This window comes from Hippoglossus hippoglossus, chromosome 9, assembly GCF_009819705.1.
Source record: "Hippoglossus hippoglossus isolate fHipHip1 chromosome 9, fHipHip1.pri, whole genome shotgun sequence".
Classification (NCBI taxonomy): Eukaryota; Metazoa; Chordata; class Actinopteri; order Pleuronectiformes; family Pleuronectidae; genus Hippoglossus; species Hippoglossus hippoglossus.
In genome coordinates this window covers 6,839,199-6,865,160 of record NC_047159.1, presented here as the reverse complement: position 1 = coordinate 6,865,160, position 25,962 = coordinate 6,839,199, and the positions used below count along the sequence as shown (strand labels likewise).

Below are 25,962 nucleotides of genomic sequence, written 5' to 3'. Positions count from 1 at the left end.
AATTGTTCTGTTGACAGATATTTAGTACCTCACCTCAGAAAGTCATCTCCAGTGTAATGAGATTGTTTTAGATTTAGCAGCTCAACCTCCCTAAAAATCAGGTGAATCACTATTTGTTCATCTGTTAATATATCAGAGAACCAACGTACCGTTTGAATTCTAATCACTGAGCTGAAGCGGATATAGAGAAGCATTAGTGCGTTGCTTTTTACATTTAAGCTTATTGGAAATATAAAAATACTGCATAGTAAAATAAAAAACAGTTTCAACCACTCTGATTTGACCTAGAAAAGAAATAACAGTTTTAATAGTGGTACTGTCAGTTTTATAATTTTCAATCTGGTTAAACCAAGATCTGTTAATGACAACACATGCGACCCCCAATAAGAGTAACGTGAAGTAAATGTTAACAAAAAATACCTGAGTTTACAAAAAAAGTTGCTATACTATAATATATAATACATAACAACAATATAAAATCTGCACAATCAGTTGAAATGCTCAGACGAAACATCTTCGTACCAGTGTCAGTCTAGAAATTCACAGTTTCAAGTTGTCAGGCTCCCGCTCTGATGACTACGACCCACGAGGGGAGAGACGTCGACGTGCACGAGGACCAGACGACGACATGAGTGATTCAATCAGGCACCAAACAAAAAGGTTATGGATTAGCACAGTGAAGACTGAGACCAGTGTTTGTCCCACCAGCTGAACACGCAGCAGTGGTTAGTGGTGGATTAACTACTGCTTCACAGGACTGTGCAACTCAGAGAGAACTCAACACCATCCTGACTCTGATTAACATATTGCAAAGGACTTTGGCCATAGTGGTTCCCCCCCATCTATCCTTAAAGCTGCATAAATCAATTTCTGGCCACTAGGGGCAGAAAAACTCAAAAGCAAGCTAATATACACAACAAAATTTATAAAGTTTTGAAGTTGTCGCTTGAATTGTTAGAAAACAATTATCTAAACACATCCAGGAGAGACAGAGCGACATAATTATCTCATTAGAGCTTTGTTTCTTACCTGGTGATCTTTTAGGTCTGATTTAGCCTCCGCCACCTTTTGACTAAAAACACACTTGACCTTTGATTCAGGATTAATTAAAAAATATTGATTGATGCAGCTTTAAGCTAAGAACCTGTTTCACGTTTCAATCTGTTGTAAAAACAGTAATCTCCAAAACACAGTGACAAGTTGGTTTGCGGGGGATCATACCCAGTACTGATTCTTCTGAAGAGTCGGAGTGGCGGCTCTGATAATTTGGGAAGACGCTGCAGGGGAACCATTACTCCAAGAACTTACGAACATGTTTGAATCCATGGTGTTATAACCCGAGCCGTGGTTTGACTGCAATAACCGATCGAGAACTGGGCTGCCTGGGCAGTTGGGGTTTAACTGAGTGACAGTCACCATGGGAACCGTCGTGCTCCTCTGGGTTTGGCCTTGGTAGGACTCACTGCTGGGAAGACCGGTGGACTCTTTCTGTGCAGCATTGTTCTGCTTCCTTTGCCTGTGATGCCGCAGAAAGATAACAAGGACCACGAAAATGATGACGAGCAGCAGCAGGGCCAGCAGTGGTAAGATCACCAGCAGTGGACTGGAGGTTTTTTGAGGGTAGGATTCTACACGAACTGGAGTGTTCCTGAAGGGGAAATCCTCTGATCCTCGTGTGGGTTTGCCAAGAGTCGTACTGTAAATGCCAGTTCTGTTGGAGTTCCCCCAGCGGTTGCGTCCCTTGAACTTTTGCTGGTTTTTGCTTGGTTGCTGGGTGGAGAGCAGAGCTGTAGACAGGACTGGTGAAGCAGTTCCGTTTATTGAAGTCTGCCTTGGTGTCTGAGGAACAGATGATGTGGTTGGGACAGGAGTTTTTGTGGTGGGGAAAAGTGCTGGATCATAGGGCACAACTGCAAAGTGGAACTCCCCTTTAGCAGGTTGAATGTTATCAGCTTTCAGCAAAAACACCAGTGAGTCATTGAGCTCCTGAACTCCAGTCATGTTGGCATTCAGCTCTAAGGCTATCTTCTCCTGCATCACCTCCTGGAAGGTGAAGGACTCAGCTTGTTCAGCTTTCCCGGACATTTTAGGTTTTGTCCGAACCACTTTCCCATTTCTAGGATGGGATATAATTTCAAAGACAGGGTCACTATTGCTGATATTAGCCAGTTCTGAGGCGTTAAGGAAACTAGAGACAAGTTTGACCAGGACTCCAGTGGGAATCCTCAAACCTTTGCCAACCTGGACCAAAGGCCTGACAGTTATGTTCAACACTCCAGTCAGATTTGCCTCAGAAGTAAAGGCGGTGAATTCGAAGCTGTCTTCTGCGGAGGAGACAGAGATCATATGGTAGGACAAACTGCTAGCCACTAGATCCTCCTGTTCAAACTGTGTAACCTCTTGGTTGTCCTTCAGAAGTTTGCCAAACTTTGGAGGCCTGGTAATCTGATAGTGAATGGTGATGTTTTTCCCGTTGGTAACAGCAGCAAGGTTGTCCTGGGTCAGTGACACTGAGGTCTTGCCTTGCTCCAGTGTCAGTCCAGTGTAGTTGACCAGAGAAATGGTGATTTCTCTCACTTCTAGGTTAAAGAGTTTATATATTGGTTTATGATGCCCATCTGTGACACTGAAGTAGAACACCCCCGAGACGGAGCTTCCATCATGGACGAAATAGATGCTTTTGTTATTGATCTGAGCTTGGGAGAAGGCCATTATCGACTCATTCAAACTTCTTTCAAGAGCCAGGTAACCGTTGTTTGGTTTGCTAATCACAGAAAACTTGATATCATCGGGAGGATTGTCCAAGTCTTCCACTTTGAGATTCTCCGGCCCGAGGGCTACAGTGTCTCCTTGTACCACCACCAGACTTGGAGCTTTGGTTTTTAGCAGAGGGGGTTGATCATTCACAGGTGTGATAGTGAAGTTAAAACTCTCCTCAACAACATCGTCGTCATCTTGAGGGCGTTGCGCCGTTTTGCCCTTCAGATTTAGCCATGCGCTGAAGACGAAAGAATCACGAGTCGTCTCAGAGTTGTCGTGCTTGTAGGTGATACCATATTTGTTAATGATGAACTGGGAGAAGTTGGGTTTCTCCTTGGTGAGGGTTCTCTCGCCCACAACGATGACACCATGCTGGGGCAGAGATGTTACTTGGAACCAAACCTCGTAGGAGCTGCGCCGAGGCGTCGGCAGCTTGGACATCAGGTTAGTGGCATCAAGATTAGACTCATCAATGATGACGCTGTCTCCTTCTGTTACCTCAGCACCTATCCCCAAGAAAATATCAAGTAAATTAGATATAATTACACTTATACTGTATGTATTCATGCTTGTTGTGAGCATGTTCAAATGGTCATGTTAACATTTAGCTTAAAATACCAGCATGTACAAGTACAAACCACACAGAAGTGCAAACATAGTAGACTTTTATTCATACCTGTGTTTGCAAGAAGGACTGTGTTGTGTTCAGGTCCAGTATTCTCATAGGAAATGTCCATTTTGAAGGTCTGGCTGTCGAGAGAAGCAGGCGGTGATGCCACAGAGAAGGTCATGGTGTCCAGAGCTTCCCAGCCCACCGACTCGATGGGGGTTTGAATGTACACAACCTCTTTCCTGTCAACCTGAGACACAGAAACTGTCATCAATCCATTATCTAAAATAAATCAACAAATTTGTGCGACATCAGCAGTTCAGCCATTTCCTAAATTTAACTTGTAGTTTTAATCAAGTGTGTGAGTTGCTCTAATTGGCGTCAGTGATTCTTCACCAGTCTGAAACACATGACGACAGAATGTATAAGGTTTCATCATTAATTTAAATCGGCCGTGCTCAGCAGTAAATAAAGCAGACGGAGCATCACAGAGTCAACAATGTCAGACGACCATCAGAAATAACTGCTTACATAAAAGCCTCACATGTACCACTCAGCTCTAGAAGCACCACGTCGATTCGACTGAATGAGGAGGAAGAGTATTTATTATTCAATTTATTATTCATACTGTGGAAATCTGGCAACTTTCCACTAGAACGGAGGAAGCCTGACGTTCAAACTTACTCTGGTTCACATCCCTGGTGTTGTGTTTTAAAATGTACCGAGAGAAGAGTGTTGATACCTCTGGCTCGTCACTTCAAAATATTTTTAAGATATTTTTTGGGACAATGGCCTTTATTGACAGAATATAAGTGTAAGAGGCGGGGAGAGAGAGAGAGAGAGAGAGAGAGAGAGAGAGAGAGAGAGAGAGAGAGAGAGAGAGAGAGAGAGAGAGAGCTGGGTTGGAATCGAACCAGCGGACTCGGGACTCGAGCCTCAGTAAACGGGATGGCCCTGTAGCACTGTCACTCACCATATCTTGTGTGAAAGTGGCGATGTCGACCGTTGAATTATCCGGCTGCCTCGTCACCAGTCGCCCCAGTTTCGGATGCCGAACCACATTGAACGTAATGATGCGAGTGGAGGTGTTGCTGATGTCATTGGTCACCGCTTGTAAAGCCTCATTTGTGATTAGTGCAGAGGAGCCTGGGGGGGGGGGGGGGACATGGTATTTAATTAAGAATAATTACTGATGAGGTGCTTTAGATTATCAATTAAACCAGAAACTGTATCTGAGGAGAAAACAGTTCTTCTTCTCTGGCGTTCGGTTTATCTAGGACCTCACTTATGCAGCTGCATCAAACATAGGAAGTTTTTTTTTTTTTTCCTCTGGAGACGTTTCACATCTTTTTGCAAAATATGCAAAGTATCGTCTGGAATAGAAAGATGAGGGTCTTTTGATGTGTCACATTAAAGATGCACTGCGGATGTAACGCAGCGTCCAAATGCAGTGTTACATAAAATCCACACAAGAAATTAAAAAGTGGATCAGCTCCTCGCAGGCGCAGAAAACTTCCTCTTGGGGAAAAACATCTTGGGTGCACGATGACAGGACCTCACTGCTGAGAGTGTCGTCTCTTTGTAAGATCAATTACATAGATTTCCACAGCCCCACTGCTTTGTGAAGATTGTGAGAAAAACTAAATGATAAATGATGGAAAGGAGAGATAGATGGAATGAGGGGTCGAAGCTCAGTGAGATTCATGCGTCACTTTTCACGGGCACTTGTCCTTCTCTCGTGGGAAATTTCCCTCAAAGAGGAAGTGGGAGAGACGGGCTTTCCTGTCTTTTTTACAATGAAATCCCATCATGGACTAAATTGGTACGACAGGGGTTTTGCCATATTGTCAGTTTTTGTCGTTGGCTCACGGCTGTGCACTACTTTAGCATTACTATAATTTGAACCTGCGTTAACTACCTTTGCCAGTGAATCAGTAATGAACACCCAAAATCACAGAGGGGGCCGGCAAAGACACAAAGCTGCTAAAAACTTTATGGGATTTATTTTACAGTCCACCGACCCACCTGAAGGACCCCTCCTACCTGACCTGTGAGAATTGTAATTCATTTGCCACAGAGTCACTCGAGTGCTCCCACCACAATCCTCCCTTCTTTAAATCAGGTTGATCCATCTGTTTTCTTTTGTCCTTTAATATGTTCTACATCTCATGGTTTCACGCAGTCATCCGGCTCATCACGCCCCACCACACTTTCTTCTCTCCCCTCTTGTCCTCTCTGGATCCCAGTTGACGGGAATCTGTCGCAGTGATGGAAAACATTAAGCCGACTATGCTCCCTTCAGAAGTGATGATTCCATTGATGAGAAAGGTGACTGGGTTTCTTCTCTCCCTCGTGTTTTCCATGATGGCTGGGGTTTCACTGTAAGGCCGGCCGTTTGGAACAACTAGAAACAGTTTTGCTTTTCCACATGGGTGGACAACATTTTTCGTTTACTCCCATTTGTGGCCAGTTAACAGTAACCATACATTGTGTTAAATAATTAGCTTAGTGTGTTCAAGGAGAACTTGAAAGAAGCCAAACGCTGGTTTTCTTAATGTGGCATATGCAACCGTTTAGTGAGGAGTCTTTGCAGAGTTTTACAGACAGCAGCAGACATTTGAGGATTTTACCAGGAAGAGGTAAAACATTAGCCTCCCCTCCGCAGTGTGAACGTGTTTGATGTCCCCCCTCGCCTCATCAAAACCCTTCATTGTCAGTTAAAGCTCCCACGCCGCCGCCCCCCCCCCCCCCCCACCCCCCCCTCTCACTGCTCCGCCCGGCACAAAGCACAAACAGGGCTGCCTCAGACAGACAGGGACACAGCTTTTCAAGTACACACTCACCCTGTGGCTGGGAAGCTCAGTGGAGCATGCCAGTTGGCAATTTGCTGCCCTCACAATATCCTCTCCTCCTAACTCACAAACCAGACCACTGGAAATCTCTGTAAAGATCTCAGAAGTGTTTGCACACACAGACGACGTTTGGCCTATTTTAGCTGCTGACGTGCATTCAAGGTGGTTTCATATCAACACGTCAGCAGTCTGGTATTTGGATAATGTCATAAGTTATGTAGGAAAAGTGCTGGTTTATTTTACCAAAGGAATTTTGGGCAGAGGACGTAGTCAGGAAGAACAGATCCATCTGTCATAGGCACTGGGAGAAATCCCCTCACCACCAAAAACCCCACAACACAAAAGAATACTCACAATTTTTGATTTGATCCCACACACATCATCTTGCTGCCATAAATAAAAACACTAAGAGAACCAAATGTTCTTGATAGGACAGAATATAAGCGTGTGTGACAGTGTCTGCGACAGAAAAATATTCTGCACTCCAGTTTGAGAAACGATTATCAAAAAACGACAGTGTTTTGTGTACTACCCATATTTTCAAATGTTTTAAGAAATTACTTTTTATTAAACATATTTATCTGTGACAGCCAATCAGGGTCTTTCTGGTGTTTGCAGGTCAGGTGAGCAGCGGTTAACTGTCGGCTCATAGCAGGAAGGTTCTGGATTCCAACCTGACGGCAGCTCCAGCTTCTTCCCACAGTCCAAAGACCTGCAGTCTAGGTTAATCTGTGACTCTTAACTGCCTTTATATGTGAATGGTTGTTTATTCCTGTGTGTCGACCCTGTGACAGACTAGTGACCTGTCCCCGAAGCCCCCCCCCCCTCGGCCAGGGTCGGCTGGCATGGATGGATTTATTTGTGACCCATTAATAAAGTTGTGTCTTGGAGCTGAGAGCCACATGAGTAGAAAAGAGTCCACACATTGAGAGGTGGACCAGCATGTTGTGGGTTTAGTGTTTAGTGTTTAACCGGTGAAGACATGAATGATTTACCTGGAAACACCTTCAGTAGACGGTTTCTCTCTAAACTGAGAACTAAGGCTCTGGCCGTGATGCTGAAGATCTGCCTGGGGGTGAAGTTCACACCATCGTTGACTTGGAAGTTGAATCCTCCAGACATGGCACCTGGAAATGTCATGACACAGAAAACATGAAATTAAAACCATGAAGAAAGTTGCTAGATTCTGTTTGTTGCATTAAAAAAAGAGCAACTGCTTCTTAGTTTTGTTTGTATATGTTTTCACTTTGTTCTCAGCTGCGTCTGGTTTCTGCAGAATACACAGAAATAAAAAAGTGATTGATCAGCAGTCCTGATGCTGGTCTCAAGAAAAACTGCAACGTAAGCTTGAAATTCTCAGTCAATAAGTGACCACTCAATCAAAATCTAATGTCTATACTTGTGTAGATGTGTGTATATAAACAGAAAGAGACATTATTCAACATGTAGAGTGAAGCACCTTTCACACAATTCTGTTCCTGAAGGTGCAAGTGCAGGCAAAGAACATAGGAGATATGAATCAGAGGAGTCAGTGGAAACCTGATCTGAGGCTGCTGACAGATCTTATCCACCATCTGACATCAGAGGTTCAAGTATTATCACCTCCGTCCTGTCTGTCTTAACTACAACCGGTTTAAAAAAATCTGATTCAAACCAACTTACAGCCATGGAAGCGAGTGGAATCGAACCACCGACCCCCTCTCCACACAGCCATTGTTTTGCAGTGTACCTTTGTGCACAAACAGCAGCTGTCCCTGGTCTATGTGAGCCTGCGTGAAGTTGAGCACTGCCTTCATGGGGGCGCTCTTCAGCGCCAGGTGCCCGTTGCTGGGCGGCGTCACCATGAAGTGGAGCTCCTCCGGGGGCGTGTCCTGGTCCTGCACCATCAGATCTTCTGGCCTGATCTCTGTCACCGAAGACACCCAGACCTGGAAACATGGTGGACAAGGTCAAACAGGTTTTGTCTGTAATCTGCAACAACATGTAGATCTCCAGGAACATGGGAACATTGGACTCGGATCATGAGGGAGGTAACGACAGTATCTGACATCCAAATGTGATTCTGACATTTATTTTTGAAGGACCAGATGAAATAGTCATATTTGTACAACAGGTCATAAGCATAGACTGAATATAAAGATGGACGACATCACTCAAAAGTGAAGCCAAATCATCTTGATTACCCCCTGGTGGTCGGCTGCCGTATAGGTCATAAATATTTTTCTCTCAAAGATGGCTCCTGTCATTTTAGGTGGTTCTAGCCACACCGATGCTGGTTCAAATGTTCATCTCCAGTAAGTTTGCTTTTAATTGTTATAAAATTAGATGAAACTTCGTGAGTGACAGCCGATACTGACTCGTCATTGGTCGATACCCCAATGGCTACCACACAAACTCTGTCTTTAGGGCAAGATGGCAGTCTTCGTATATTTTGGCATTGTCCATTTTTAAAATACAGTCTATGGTCATATGCTAAATAAAAGCCAAACCAACCTTATATCCTATAATTCAAGAAAACATCAAATTGTCCAGATTTCATAATGAAACGCAGAAAGAACAAAAAACCAACTCCCTGCTCAGATATAATACAGTGGAAAATGAAGCAGGACCAATTAAAGACCAACACAAAGAGCTGATGAGTCCTTGTCATTAATCTCCAGCACATATTTCTCTCTTATTCTTCTCTACGGGTCATTTTCCACTTCTTCTGCTCCTCATCCACTGAAGCAGAAGTGCTATGAATAAAAATCTCAGAGGCGCCTGAAGATGGTTGGACAATAACGACCTGTGTCACTCTGAGCATCACTCGGGTCACATTCAGCGACATAATGAACAAACGAAGGGCATCTCGGGACTAAAAATAGCCACGGAGACTGTAAACACAGTGGGAGAGCAGAGTGTGGGTGAGACGCGGCTCGGGGTTAATGTAAAGGAGCTCACGCGAAGGAACAGAGGAAAGTACAAACCACAAAGAGCCTTCGTTACGAAGTGCTTCTATTCTTCTGAGAACCAATACGATGATGGAATAAAAGAGCAGCTTGAACAGGTTGTCGTGATGTCAGACACAGGCAGTGCTACTTAAAAGCAATTTTTTCTCAAAGAAGGTTTCTGCCATTTTAGGTCTCACTGATGTTTGCTAATTTCTCCAGTAAGTTTTCTCGAGTAGGTTTTATTTGGTTAATTTTATGCTAGAAACTGGGGTGAAACATGATTGACAGCTGAGACTGACCCACGATTGGTGGAGCAGGTGTATCGACGGAGCCTCGATAATGCTGCCACACACCACGAGCACTACTGCACCGACTCTGAAGGAGCAAGTTTGTTTATGGGCAACTTCTCGCTGCCGTTAATGTGAGAAATGTTTCATACCACAGATGCAGAAGTGCACTTGAAGTAAAATGTGAAGGGAAGTGGTTACAACAACAAAGACACGGGCTAACGGATTTCTGAGGTTAGTTTTACCAGCGTAAATGTCCCTGAAAATCCCTTAGAGAGTGTAAATCACTAACTGGCAGTGCGCTGCTCTTTCATTTGGTTCTAAGTGTTATTTACTGGAACAGAAGCGTGGGGGTCCTTTTTTCAATTAGCACCTGTAAACCACATCACACTGGTCCCACAGCGTCTCTCCCCATGAGAACGACTCGCCACACGTGTGAGTGTGTGTTCCACTGCCGGGAAACCACGACACTTCCCATAATCCCCTGATCTGACAGGAAGTCACAGCGGGCTCAGTCTGACAAACAGCATCACGGAGATTCCCCCCCGAAAAAAGACAGATGAGATAAATTTGCACAAACGAAACCACACTCACACGACAGTCGAGTTTAAACAACAGTAACACAACTTAGATCTCTGATCGACTTTTATTTAAATCCTTTGAGAAAACCTGGAAATTGTGACTTGACTTACAGAAAAACAGAAACAGTGAAAATGTAGAGTGGCCACAATAGACATTTGCGTTGGATGATAGTAAATAGTTATAGATCTAATATTAATAACTCTACTGGTTTCAATTATAGATGAATATCTCAAGCTGATTCTTGGCATAAAGTTATTTAATTTTAAACTAAACTAAACAAACTAAACAAATAATTGATGCCGTTTCTTTTGTCTGTATTTTTTAGTTTTGCTTTATTCTGACATAAAATTAATAATTTGTATTTTTCACACAAACATCCTCCTGATCTGTGATTCGCTGGAGGGTCGACTGAGGGTTTATTCAGCACTTAACAATAATCCCTGTGGCACATTGATAAATAAAATACGAAGTCTTTTAAAAAATACTGATTCAGTTGATCAAAACTGCTTCAGAACTAACTTCTTGAGACATTTTATGAGGAAAGAGTCGATGTAAGAAAAGCTGTGAATCTTCCACAGTCTGAGCCCTGACATGATGTGCAGGGGCAGAGAGCCACCTTGTGGACGGTGCGTTTAAAATCCTGACCTTCCACCTAATGTCCACTGAAACGTGATACAACGACTAATGAGCACACTTGAAATAAACAGATTATCACTGTGTGCAGACCAGTTAGTGGACAAAATATTCAGTCTGTTTCTGATTTAATTAACTTTAATTCAACTGACTTCCTGACGTTCTTCAGTCGGAGGTCGTTCTTCTCTGAATCTGCAGGATCCAGAGGAATTTGAGGCATTTGGGGCGAAGCTGCAAACAATAGAGTCCGACACTTCAGCCCCTCCGTCCAGCTCGACCTCTCTCAACTCCGGCCACTGAAGCCGATAGAGTCGACGCGGCTCAGCGCACAGATACAGACCACAACTTCTGTCTAATTTACACGTGATATATTTAAAATGTGTGGAAGTAAAAGTGCTCGTCACAGACAGGAGGCAAATGCATTTTTTTTAGATGAGAGAATAGCGAGGAGAGTTTGTGAAGCAGGACGGAATTGAGGCCATAAAGTCACAGCGTTTGTTATTTCCAGGTCATGACATCATGCCACTCGACACTCTGATGTTTCGCAGACGATTAGATTCAAGCAACACATTCCCGGCAACAAACCCCAATGTCTGTGTAAAGTCCGGGGGGGTTATTTTACATTTAATTTAAACTTTCCATTCATAAGAGACCTTAAAAATGATTTCCGGTCAACCAAAACTAAAAAGCAAAATAGAACTTCTCTCCCAACTGACTTCACCAAGAATTAGTTTGTAATGTGACACCTAAACTCCAGACACCTCAGAAACTCTATGTCGGACCCCTGGACCCTCCTCCACATAGCAAACATAGTTCCCCCTCATGCAACCAGCCATGGCAACACTGCCCACATGGAAACCATCTGACAGTAAGCCATGGTGCCAGAGCTGCTAGTAAAAAAAAACAGTTTAAATATAGAGCAGTGTAGACTCACCCTGAGGACCCTGTTGGCAGTAATAACAGGAGGCTCATCGTTGACAGCTGTAACCTGGATGTACACCGTCTGGGCCGCACTCTGCTTCCTCAGCCCTGAGTCATTGGCCACCACAGTGAAGTTGTCGGCTAAGCTTTCGCTGCTGTCATGCACGTAGTAAATGAATTCATGTTCCACCTGGTTAGAGATAAGGGAAATTATTATGAGGCAGAGCCTGAATCTAAAGCTGCAAAGGTTTATTCAAAATTCACAGCAGCACGAAGACACTGTGATGTTTTGTGACACGGAGGTCGGGTCACTATACTCAAACTCATTCATGTCATGGACACGATGACGTGACTCGATGTGACGTGACATGACGTGCACATAAGGACCAAACACATCCTCGCTTTTCACATTTTCATGAGATAACAGCTGGTTTGGGGTGAGATGAAGGGCTGAGGGGAGTCACACATACATTTGATGTTTTTTAAATTAATTAATATTTTTATGCTTCAAACACCACAAACATTCCTGTAGATTAGAATTTTTTTAATCCACGGTGCAAAGTACATCACATAGAATACAGAGATTATGAGCTCTGTGGTTTAAGTGGTAGTTAAAAGGTAGTGGTAGTTAATTACTGTACTGATAATCCCTCAAACTATTTATCCATCCAAGAATGTATTTTATGTTAAAAGCATTATAAAAATACCTTTAAGTTCAGATCATAATTGAGAAACACGCTCTCGTCTTAATCAGTAAAAAAACTACGACCTCTGCGTATTTAATGTTAGTTATTGGCATTAAAACCGTGACTGCCACACTCAATCATTTATCCATCAACTGTAAGAGATTATCTCACCTGCCTCCTGGTGAAAGAGGTTATGGACACACCCGGATGTCGAGAGTGCTCAACGTGACCGTGCTGCGGCGGCTCGGACAAACCGTACAGGAAGTTAATCCCAGAAAAGTGTCGGTTGGTGACTTTGAGCACATCCTGGGTCAGCGCCTTGGAGGCGCCCTCGTTCAGCGTGAAATTTGAGACCTGAAGTGGGATGAGGCGTGGGATGATGTCAACAGACATCCTAATGCCGCTGACGTCAGTGACCCCGTTGGTGGCATCAAGGAGGAAGGTGTCATTGACTTCGTTGGGCTCTACCTGCGTGTACTGGATGTTCCCACTGTTAATGTCCTCCTGGTTGAATGTCTTGACAGGGGAATGTTTGGTTCCGATGTAGCGATTCTCCGCTTCGACGAAACGCCTGAGAAAGCCGTGGGAGGGGGCTACCTTGACTGTGAATACAATCTCAGATGGCATGTTGTCCTCGTGAGTGACCTGCAACAATCAGAAAACACAGTGACTGGTTACATTTGAAATGTTCCATGTGTCACCAGAGTTTAGTTTTCATCTGACTCCAAATGTAACATGGCATCAATGTACAGTGAAAACACACAAACAAACACCGGTGAACGTTCAGTTTTGACCTTTTCAGCAGCTTTTCAGACCAGGAAAATAAAATAAATATTTAATTGTAATATTGTTCTTTTATAATTTAGACTGTAGTCAAACATTTATAAGCCTTCTGTCATTATAGCTATAAAAAGGATGCATCTCAGGATAGGAAGTCATTAACCTGAAGTGTTTTAAAATAATTATACATGCATTTGTTAATCAATTAGAAACAAATATGTATAATATCTTTATTCTCATTAACATCATTCTGTGCATTTTAAATGAGGATTATGGCCCACTGGTCAAAACCATTTAAAAGTGAATTTAAGCATTATTGGAATTTAGCGACAGAAAAATATTCAAACTGTGACGCAACTGCAAATATACAGAAAGTTGATTTTCTATAAGTGAATTGATCATGTAATATCAAAAAAAATATCAATTATTATAACTAACATAAAGCTCACCTCGAGTTTAGTTTCGTCGACCTTCACTGGTTTCCCCTCCTCTACCAGTAAAGGGCTGTGATGCAACACTATGGGGGGCCTCTGGTGACTTTCCAGATAAACCTTCACATTGATCTTCGCTGCAAGTCGAAAACTTTTAGCTTTCACTGTTACGTTGAAATAGTCGGCCAGATGTTTGCTGTCGTTGTGCCGGTAGGAAATCAGCCCGTCCTTTAAGTCCGACTGCGTGAACGACTCCACGATCGTTTCTTTGAGATAAAGTCGTCCGTACTTGGGAGCCTCATCCAACTTGAAAATTACCTCTTGGTCGTCTCTGATGTCAAGATTTGATATGACACTAAAATTGCTGGAGGAAAACGTTACTGCTCGGCCCTTCTGCACCAGTAAGCCAGTGTTGATGCCGACCTTCAGGAAGGGGTCATGTGCACTGATGTCTAAAAGACTTGATACGAAATGTTTTCCATCGGAGACAAAGAGGACAAACCTGCCCGTGCTCACACCTTTGTGAATGAACAACACTCGCTTTTCCTCCAGATCCTTCTGTCGGAACTGGAACAGTCGATGAGTCGTGTCATTAACCAGAACCAAGTCTCCCAACGGGATTCCACGACGCGTGTAAATCAACTGACCGTCATCGTAATCAGAGTCTGCGTCATGATAACGCAAATCCTCCGAAGTGAGTAACCTTTGTCCGTCTCTTACTACATGGAAAACTTTATCGATAACACGCACTGGCTTTTGATCGTTGACTAGATTAATGGTGATGTTGAACGTTCCTTCATTGGAGCCAAATTCATCCTCGGCGATGGAGGATTTGAAGCCTTGGCTGATGGAGGCAATGAAACTGAAATCATCTTGAGTTGTTTCACTGTCATCGTGAATATACATGATCCGTTCCTCTAATATATCCTGATTACTAAAGGTTAAGATGTTGTTGTAGCTAGCGTTGGAATTCGACTGACTAATACGGGACAGTTTTCCATGTCTGGGGCTGCTTATGACAGTGTAGTGCAAATCCTTTGTACTCAAAGTCTCCGCAAACAGATCGTCTTTCGTGATGAGTTTACTTTCTCCCTCCAGAAGCAAGAGTCCATCATTTCTTATAAACACACTGTTGACATCAGCTTTAATGGAAAACTGGAAATCGTAGTTCTGAGACTGAGCATGCTTGGAAACCAGCTGAAATTTGAACCTGTCGTGTGTATCTTCATAAGGCCTGTCAACGAGCTCGTAATGTACTTTTAGATCCGTCACATTTCTTTGGCTGAAAGTTGAGTTCTTCATCAAGACTGTGGCGTCGAGCAGGAGTTTCCCTTTCTTGGGCGTCGTGAGAACTCGGAAATAAAGGTCATCCTCCGAGAGGGCCACACCTTCAGCTGTGGCAAAAATATGCTCAGAGTCCAGCGTCACTTTCCTCACTTTATCCAAGTCTATCATAATGTTCCTCGTCAGGTGGTACTTCACCCACTTCACAGTTATTGGGAAGAGTATTTCAGTGGCTGCCTTGGCGGCCACATTGACTTTGCACTTGAAGTAATCGGTGGCATTGGATGTCTGGATGTCTTGAAAAGTGCTAACATACCTCAGTCGCTCTTTTTCCAGGAGCCTTTGGGAGAAAGTGTCAGTAGGCCTCCATTCACCGCTGGAGTGAAGCCTCTGGAGTTCTCCATACTGAGGGGGTTCGATGATATCATAACGAACGTCAACAATTTGTCTGACAGCATTGGTTTGCACAGCCAGGTGCTTTGAACCAATTATAGCCGTCTCTCCTTGAATAATCTCAAGACCGGTGTTGTTGGCAATTTTGTACTCCAGCGCTACAGCCATGACCCTTAGAACCACAGTGTTGCTGACCTTTTCCCCATCGCCAACTCGGAGAACTATCCTTGAGTTTCTAACCCCCGCGTGAACGTAGTACACCCTCAGTTCCTCCAGGTCTAGATATGAGAATGAGGTCACTGATTGGCCAGGGTTGTTTTCAACTTCTAAATAGCCAGCATCGGCGTTCAGGTTCCCAAGTACAGAGAAGACAAGGTTGTCGTTGCTGCTGTCAATGTCTGTGGCCTTCAGAACATCTGTGGTGAGGCGTTTCTTAGAGTTCTCCAACAGGACAAAGAGATTTCCTTCAGGGAGGCTCAATTCAGGTGCATCATTAGTGGGTGTCACAGTAATATTGTACCGGTACAATTTATTTCCCTTCAGATAACCAGGAACTTGCTTTCTACTGCTAGAATAAATAGAAAACATGAAGAAGTCATCTGGTTCCTCTGAGCCTCCATGGATATACATCACTCGTCCATGCCAAAGGTCCAACATGCTGAAGGTGTTCTCCTCTTGGTCCTGATCGACATCAAGCCTTATCTGACCCCGAATAGGTTGCTCCTGAATTCGGAAATTAATCTGGGATTGTCGAATGCCGAGCTTCTTGAAGTCCAAGAGAAGCTTGATGTGTTTGGCATCAAGAGATGCCCTGCTGCCTTCTTGCACCACAAGGTTTTTAATCTGCACAAAATTTGAGCCATACCTTCTGTCCAAGCCCCTTGCAAGAGTGGACATGTGAAATGATGGTGTCGGTGTCACCAGGTGAAGGAAGGATCCTGGAGTGCTTGTCGGACTCACTGTGGTTGATGGTTCTGGTTCTTTCTCCGGCTCGCAACCAACTGAGATATCCTTGGTGACCACAGCACTAGAGAGACCCGTCTTCACTCCGTTGACTTCAATGTTCTTCAAACATCCTTTGAATGAACCTCCTCTCACTCTCTTTCCAGACACAGAGACGAGCCCCACCTTTCTGACTTCTGATCTGGTGCTGTCGTCGATACCTCCAACAAAAAGAAAACCTTTGAGCTGAGGTCCCTTTGAACGAGAGCCGATGCTGCTTTTCACCATCTCTCCATCAACAGATAGCTCCAGGCTTTTGGACCCGAGATGCAACTTGATAGAATGCCATTTCCTGTCATTGATGAACGTGAGCGAACGAAGCTCCGTTTTAGCTCCAGCTTTCCCAACAATGGCCACTGGCAAACCTTCCTGGATCTCCACAGCGACAAAAGACCCCTCTCTGGCTGAACTGTACAATATAATTCCCTCTGTGGCTGAAGTGTGCACGACACACTCGAACACACCCGCTTCCTGTTGGGCATTCCAGGTTGGAAGAGAAATGTAAGCTCTGGAGCTGAAGAAACTGATAGGGTCCTCCTCTGTGGCAAAGAATTGGGGACTGCAGCCCAAAGACACCTCATGGACAGTCTTGAATCCAGTATATGGCCTCAGTGACAACAGGAGGTCATGTTCGTTGAAGACAGCATCCTCCATGCATCCTCGGAAGCCTATCGGGTCTCTGGGGAGATAGAGTCTGTCCAGGCTTCCCGAGCCTCCAACATAGAGACCATCGAAGATGTTGAGATTATGAGGGGAGCCCGGCATCTTGGCACCGGTGTGAGAGTTCTTGTCGACCGTCAGAGTGATGTTAGACTGGACATGGTGGACCTCCACAGAGTGCCAGGCCAGGTCGTTGAGCTGGGTCCCCCGGTCTGACTGTAACACTTGCTCCCCAGATCCAAGATCCAGTTTCAGCTGAAATGACAAAACAACTCGATCACAAAATGTGCTATATTATAGGAATAAAAGGTGTGTAAATACTGATCAAATCTATTAAGAATATACTGACTAATATACTAAATACTTATATTTGAAGTTTTGTTATTGTTTTGCTAGTGATGTGTCAGTGTCGGCCAGATCCACTGGATGTTGCCGTTCTCTTTGATAACTTTCTTCCTAGAAGCAAAATGATTTAGATTTGTAGTGAAATGTTTCAATAGCAATCACATAATCTTCCATTAAACTTGGAAGATAAATCACAATATATATATATATATATATGTATGTCCTAGTTGCAGCCCAACAGACATGCAACTCTTTTATGTGATCATAAAATGCAGATTCTTCTTATATTGTGACTGTGTCAGATGAAATAAAAAAATAACCTTTACTATAATATGAATTAAATAGACACCTGGAAGGGAAACACAGGATAAAGACTGTTTATGTTCCATGATGTCACCTGTTTTTAAAGCAGTGCGCTTTGCCTGTGATTTCACGCAGGAAGCGAACTATTATCTCTTTGCCTTCAGCTATGTCCTCAGAGCATCATGTCACCATCTCAGACTAATGCTGCGTTTAGATGACATGCTTGTCAAGGCTTGCTGCTGAGTCCCTGCTATTCATGCAGGGGTTTCCAGGGAGCGACGCTCATGTCTGACTCACATGGAACGAGACCCCACGCTCGAGGAAAGCTTGTGTGGGTGAAGAAAAAAAATAAAAATTATCTGCCGACCTGAGGCAGTTTAAGGAGCAGGGACGAGTGCTTCGCTACTTGTGCTCACTGAAGTACGACCATGTCACACAGTCGTCAGTATGATTAAACCCCGGCCGTCTAATAGTCTAACACGAATAGAAACCTAGTCACAAGGATTTCTTTGAGTTTGATGCACCAATACTCTGATGCAAATCCAAGTGTTTCTACAAAAGGCTTCCTACAACACATCTGTCCATTCTTTATGTTGACGGAGTTTGGCAGAGCTGCTTACGAGATGCTTTAGAAAGGGCAAATGTATTTCACCTTTAAATCCTCTCAGCGATGCTCGAGTTGTGGGCTAAAAATAGAGCCTCTTGCTTAGGACAGAAACGTGCCCTAAATTTCTCAAGTGTTCCGAAGGTAAACACATCTTGTCATTGAAGTAAATCTCCGGGGATTTGTGTCGCACGTTTCTTTTTTCTGTTTACAGCTATAAATCCACCGTCTGTACAGGCACAGCTCACAGCTTCACCGGAGGTAAACTTTTAAATCAGTTTCTAACTTTTGCAGAACTAGTAACAGTGTTTTAGGACCAAAATGTGCCTATTGGTGCCAGACATTAATGGGTTTTCATTACAAAGCCACCAGGCAAATGTGTTTTTATGCAGGTTGTATCTGTATTATTTCAATCTGATGACATTTATATCTGGTATTAACATGTGTCTGTATTGAAATCTGATAGAAAAGAAATAGAATAATATAAGAAGAGAAGAAATTGGCCATTCCTGAAGCTGCCTTTTTGTGATTACTTGCTTTTCAATCTTCAAAAAAATCTTCAATCCAAGGGTCTCTTGAATAACCTGAGGACTGAGGACTTGTTTCTATGTTTACAAGCAGTTGCACGCAATCCTTACTTCTGCCCACCTCCGAAGGTGATTTAGCCGGTTGGATTATAATCCGTCCTGACTGTGTGTGTACACACCTGTGTGAAGGCATTGTCCTTCTCTGTACTTTCATGTGTCTGTCACCATCCGATTAAATCCCAAACCCAAACACATTTCATGCACTGCATGTGAAGTTTAAAATAAAAGGGGGGTTGGGATAAGGGTCTCAATAACAAGAGATTTTGTCAAATTAGTAGGATTCTACTCTGGAATTCAATGCTATGAGCTTCTCTTTATCAAATAAGAAGACATTTTGACATTCTATGTGTTAATTCTACAATCAATGACATTTTATTTCTCATCTGACAAAGCTTTAAAGGCTACACTGCTTCTGACTGAAGTGAACAGTCAGTCAACAGAAACTTTTTTCAAGTAAAACGTGAGGAATTCTCTGGTTTTCTCTGTTTCATGTCATTAAACAAGTATCTTTTGGTTTTGGACTGTTAGTTGGATAAAACAAGAAAATCTCCCTGTGTCAAGATGTTTATCCACATTTGGTTCATTGGTACTTGAGCACCTATAGTTGGCGACACCACACTCCCACTGAAAACTATGTTACACAATTTCTTGAAATGTCATTAACTTAATAATAAAGATTAAACAATAACAAAGAAAATCCTTTATCTGTGCAGTAACTGAGTTCCTTCAGATGTGCACACCAGCCGTACACTCATTAGTTTAACAGCGTTTGATAAATGAAGAAATGTTTTTTCGTCAGCGGCAGATTATGTTTCACTGTGATCAGATAAAAAAGATGTGACTCATTTAGACACAATAGAAAACACACACATCTGACTGCTTTCATTATTTCCTGCTTTCTACTGTGACAAGAGGAGACTGGTATGGGAGTTAACACTCAGCTCACACCATGCAGGCTTGTCTGCTTGTGTTACTGTGTTGAGAGACTGACACTGTCAGCTGAGATGGACCCATAGCTTACGGTGCTCAGGGTCTGAGTGTCTGTTGAGTGAGCGTGTGTATGCGGTCAAGCGCGTTCCTCTGCATGCATTGTATGCACGTTCATATACAGCGATGCCCATGTGTGCGTGCATGTGTGCGCTAATGTATGCTCGAACACATATGCTCACGTGCTGAGGGCCATGGATGTACCCACCTGCAGGCGACCAGCGTGGAGCTCCAGTAGGAAGTAGTTGGTCTGGCCGGCAGCGAGAAACAGCAGGCCGTTGGTGCTGGAGGTTCGGAAGCGGACGCGCAGCGCGTTATGGTCGGACGACTCTGCTGCCTTGAGCTGTACAAAGCCGTCGCCATAGAAGGAAGCTGTGGGAAGAGACAAAAGACAGAGATTTCTTTTTAGAAAATGAAAAGCGAGAACTACAGGGAGTTGATATATGGTCCAATGTGGTGATCACAGTCTTTTACAGGCTGTTAAAAACCAGCGCATGACAGCTGAGCTGAGTTTCGAGGGAGAAGTGGAAGAGAAAAGCAGCGACGACAGCAAACACAGAGCAAGTCAAGTCAAGCATTGTGGTCTTAATATAGCCAACATGTGACATTTAGATATAAAAGCCAAGCTAATTATCATCCTGCTTGTTCTTTACAAGTGGAGCGCACACACACACACACACACACACACACACACACACACACACACACACACACACACACACACACACACACACACACACACACACACACACACACACACACACACACACACACACACACACACACACACACACACACACACACACACACACACACACACACGCACACACACACACGCACACACACAAATTATACCTCAGCTGATGTAAAGAATGCTTGCAAGTGTCTTTGGATCTGCTCAGCCTTCCTGGTGGGCCCGCTCTGTTTGTACTCCATACGCTGCACCATAATGATTTACATGCATTCAAGTCCAGCAGGAGTATAATTACGAGTTCTGAAGCTCTACCTGTCCGATAATAACCACTCTAAACCAAACAGAATTGCAGGTTTACGTCTCAGCTCGTTTGCAGCTTGAGGAGAAAGTTGCTCGCCGACTGTCCAAACCCACAGTCTCAATTTTAAAAGCTCTTTTGACTTATGTGCCACAGCAGCAGAATCCACACCGAGGCAGTGGATGTGGAGGCGGCTCGGAGGGAGTGGGGCATGTTTGGGCCTGCCCTGCCCTGACAGGAACCTTCAACCTGAACATGAAAGGCTCTGACGTCCCCACATTGTCTGTGGCCCCATGTTCCAGAAACAGCTTTGGCGGACGGACCCAGCTGTTTCTTCTACCTCACCTCCCTGCCATTTCGCATCACCCTGTAATCTGGGCTAACGTGCTCTGAAGCTTTCTCATCGGAGCCTCCGTGCCCGGGCACCACCAGTTCGGTTTTTAATGAGCTCCACGAGTCCCACGCATATTCAAAGGTTAACAAACAAACATCTCTGCCTCTGTGAGGAAACGTGTCCACTCCATGTTTGATTTATTTGGAGTTGATGACCCAGAGGCCAGAGCGGCCGGCTGCTAATGGGCCCCAGTGACTCACTGGTGAAACTAAGAGGAAGTTAATGATAGTTAATGGGTTTACTTTACTATGTGAAAAGGGTTAATGCACTAATGATCAAATCCAACCTGAATGGACTGTTTGTGCAATTTAACCCCTAAGCGTGTGAATTCGCCCTTCAACCATCACTACACACACACATCAAGTAACAGGAGCTGATTGCAGACCGACAAAAAAAACGATATACATCAACCTAAATGCAACAAAAACCACATGTATCCTCTGCTCACACACGTACAAAGGTAAAAATATATATATTAGTCAGAGCATTTTTTTTACTTAATACAAGAAAGAAAAGAAATGTATCAAGTCTGAGGAGTTTTTCCTCATCTCCCAGCGTTTCTGTTTAAGTGACCGTCTTCTTTAAATTTAAAATGTTTTTGTAAATATTTCATAAAAAGCCAATTTCTCTTTTGACTCACTAAGTAAATTATTGAATGGATTCCAGTAAAAAAGGGAAGAACAGAAAATCAAATGAAACAAATTTTGTAGAGTTGAGATGGCGCTGAATTCTCTTCTATGGTTTCAACGCTGAACACTAAAATACCAGATGTCACCTGCAGGGTGAATCAAAACAGTATTCGTTTCTTTGATTAATCATATTCAACACAATCCAGAGCTAAAAAAGATAAATCTGATTTTTTCTTGAAGGTTTGGTTCTAAACTCTCAATTACCTAAAGTGACATTTACTTCCATCATCAACTATTATACTGAATATTATCGATTCTTAATTTAATCAGTTTATGAAATTGCAGGCAATGGTGAAAAGAAAACACAATTTCCATGAAAAAGGACTCAAAACAATTAACTGATTATTAAAATAGTTGTTTAGTTTGCAGCTCTCTTACTGAATTCATTCATTTACCCCCAAATAAACATATTTCTAGTGAGCTAGCGTGTTTCCATATCAAAGACGTTTCCCTCACATGTCCCCACCTTCTCGAAACGATTCCTCCCAAACCTCTCCCCTCTGATCAAGTGAATATTTGTATTTACAGTTTCTATCCGTTATATGTTTTCTGTGTGTCCTAACAAAGGCAGTCACCCGAAGACGTAATTTTCATTTTTGTGTGGACAGTTTGCCTTATTGCTGTTGTTTGTTGGAATCAAATTAACCATCATTAACTATCCAGTCTTTCCTCCGTTGCGATGATCAGTCGGGAGTAAAGTGCACGTGGCCTGTTTGATGCTAAAATGCAGCTGGAAATAAAAGAAATTAATTGGCCCACAGGCACAAAAGCGTAAATTATCCTCATTCTGACCCTGACTCAGACAAACTGAATTTATTGTCCTCTCTCATTTATACGTCATGCTCATTCATCTGACTGGCTCTGTGTACATAACAGCGTGGGCGGGGGAGCACTTCCGAAAACCAGCCAAGAGGAAAGCAATGACATTTTTCCCTTTAGTTCACAGGGATGGACATGCACGCTCCACTGTATGTTGGCGTCATCGCAGTTCTGTTCAAGTCACATGACTGAACATCATGTTTGGTTTAAACAAAGGGGTCTTCCCCCCAAAAACATCCCTATAAGAGACGGATTTCTTGGAAAGGCTGTTGGTGGGAAGAATATTTGGGTTGTTGCAGAAACACAGAGATTATGTGACTATGTAAATGAGAGACCTCAAGAAAGACAGAGCCACACATAAACACACCCGTGTGCACCTGAGTGTTGCTGCCGAGGCGGAATCCGGGGCTGTTTCATGGTTGTTCTGTAATCTACGTGTCTGCGGGGCCACTCTTTGTCACACTTTTTTCTTTTTGTGTGAGACTTCTCAAACCAACAACAAAGCCAGTGACCTTTCAGTGAACACCTTACAGTTAATTTGAGGGACAAGACCAGGCCTCGTCACTGCCTGTGTGCTCGGGTTATACAACAAACCAGAGATGCAACCTGACTGAAGAGTCTCTTTGGTTTTTTGTTCTTTGCCGACTGTCAGGCCGTTTCGCTGAGGCATTATCAAAGCCTGGGACGGGGATATTTTGGTTGAGATGTTCCGATACCAGCGACGGAAATGCCTCAGACACTGCAGACACAGACAGGTCAGGCATCAGTGAGTACACAAATCTATGTACTGATACTACATCTTTAAAGTATATTGGCTTCATCCCAAGTGGCCCCCCATCATGACGTCTCCCATTGTTTTGGGAAGTACCGTTTTGAAGCCGAGACTTTGGATATTAACAAACACCATCTTGGTTTTTTTAAAACAAAATATACCATGTACTGGTTCCAAAACTTTAAGACTATGGCGATTTACTGAAAAGCCAATGAAGATAAGTATTGGGAACCACAAGGAAAAATGGCTTCATAACATCTCTAGTTTTAACAAAGCCACATGGTGCGTGCATGAAGGGAGGAGGAACATATGCAGAATGTGATGCATCAAAGTCGAGCCACTGTCTGTACTGTAGTCGCACTCAACCAATGATATGGTGAGTGTGAGTCACAGGGAAATAATTCCTGATTATCCCCAAGGGGACAGCGTGGAGCCAATCTGAGTGTAGATGACACATAGCCAACAATCACATCAACCAGACTGGGCTGACGGATGCACACACAGTTGTAAATAATGTACATCTGGAGAAAAATAAGAAACATATTTTTTCCCTTAGGTCCCACAGCGCAGCAGCAACCGTCCATTTCCTTGAACTCATTTGAGTGTGCTATTGTCACAGTCAGATAGTTCTTCCAGTGCAGTGGGCATCACAAGTCCCATTTGTGCTGCTGCTGCTGCTGCTGCTGCTGCCTCTGATAAGGTGAGAGTGCTGTGGGTGCTTCCAGCAAAGCGTAGATCCTGTGTGTGTGTGTGTGTGTGTGTGTGTGTGTGTGTGTGTGTGTGTGTGTGTGTGTGTGTGTGTACCTTTGCACGAACACAGGATCTAAACTCTCATGCACATCTTTCCTATAACAAATATGGATGATTCATTGGAAAGATCACACAAAATAATCAAGCATCTTAAGTAAGAGTGTCTCGCTGTTGCTGGAATGAAACGTGACTCTGCAGCCTCATAATCTAAAACTGATAATCCCAGTATTTATCTAATATGCTATACAATAAGTACTGGGAATATACATTTATTTGATATCATGTAATGCAAATACTGGGATTATCAACCTCATTAATTTGAAAAATCCCACAAAATAATCGTGTATTTTAAGTAAGAGTGTCTCACTGTTGCTGGAATGATATGTGACTCTGCATCTTTATAATCTAAAACTAATCTAATCCCAGTATATTTTATATCATATGAAATAGGTACTGGGATTATTGGTCTCATTCATTTGGAAAATCCTGCTAAATACTCAATCGTGACTCAATTAATCTACGATCAAGACAGCCTTATACTCTAAAAGTGATTATCATAGTATGCATTTCATATGTTATAAAATAAATAGTAGGATTACAAGCCATTTATTCGATACAAAATAAACACTGGGATTATTAGTCTCACTCAGAAATCTTGCCAAATAACCATGCATTTCCCATGGGAGTGTTTTGGAATGAATCCTGATCCGGACACTGTCTTGTCCACAGTCCCGTTGTACTGAGCCCAGCTGGGTGTCACACTGCAGGTTAACGCTCTAAGACCTGTGAGCCACCACAGAGACTCAACAGCACATTGAACAATCCAGTGTAAAGTGACACTCTGGTTCTGCACGTACACAACTAGAGAAGCTGCAGCGAGCACACAACGCACAGAGAAAACACGTTAATGATTATGTTTAGGTTGATTCCTCTGTTTCCATGAGCTGGAGATTATTACCCCAGGAAACTACCAACACATGAAGCCAAAGTGAACCAGTGTGAGCCTGTGTTTACATTGTTAACAGAAATGGTCTTTGAAAAGCAAACCAGTTTGAATCTGGTTTGTTTTCGTTGTGGTGAGAAAAAAGAAAGAAAAGTTGCTTTGTTACCTCCTGACGCCAACTCGACCAGGAGCGACCACCAGAGCAGCCCGCAGACACACAACTTCCTCCCGGTGTGTGAGTCCATCGTGTCGGCTGGTTCTCCCGGACCCGGTGTGTGTGTGCGTGTGTGTGTGTGAACAGTTACATGTTCACAGATCTCACTTCTCCTCAGATGATCCTGCAGCAGGAAACAAGCAGAGTCTGAGTCTGCTGCACAAAATCCTCCACTGAGCTCAGACTGGAGGAGCTCGAAACTCCGCCTCGTGTGAGTGAGTGTGTGAGTGTGAGGAGTGTGTGTGTGTGTGTTAAAGCCACTTTTCAAAATAAAAGCCTGAAGAAGAAGAAGAAGAAGAAGAAAGGGAAAACGCTGCAGGTTTATTTAACCAAACAAGGCCATGTGGAAATGTGTGAGAGCTTTTTGTCAATATTAATAAAATGTCAAAAGAAACACAAAAAATCTCAATCTTTTGAGTTGTTTACTGAATTGACATGTGTGTAGCATTTAAAGAGTGACAAACCTCCACCAAGGCCAAACAACATAAAACACTGAAGTGGTCTGATAACCTGAGTGATTTATTTTTCATAAAACACAGTTGAGGAAAGTGAAAAAATCCTGGATCTGTCCTTAATCCATTATCCAAACCAAAATAAAAGGTGTTCTTCCCAGGACCCGGCTCCATCCCTCCACCAATTCAATAGTTTTGTATAATCCTGCAAACTAATACATACAAATAAACATAATATACAAATACATTTGAAAAGACCACTGGTTCTACAGCAGCTGTGAAGCAGTGACAAAGAGACAC

General features: G+C 43.2%; 1 protein-coding gene across 1 annotated transcript; it reads right to left on the bottom strand.

Annotated features, from left to right (window-relative positions):
* Positions 1-25,421, bottom strand: cspg4b (chondroitin sulfate proteoglycan 4b). Its single transcript, XM_034596145.1, has 10 exons — positions 25,163-25,421; positions 19,846-20,009; positions 13,491-17,066; positions 12,433-12,906; positions 11,589-11,765; positions 7,952-8,150; positions 7,218-7,349; positions 4,344-4,516; positions 3,437-3,620; positions 1-3,266 (listed from the first exon to the last, which is right to left on the bottom strand). The coding sequence occupies exons 1-10, from the start codon at positions 25,239-25,241 to the stop codon at positions 1,216-1,218; spliced, it is 7,209 nt and encodes a 2,402-aa protein (XP_034452036.1). The 5' UTR covers positions 25,242-25,421; the 3' UTR covers positions 1-1,215.
* Positions 25,422-25,962: the final 541 nt, after the last annotated feature.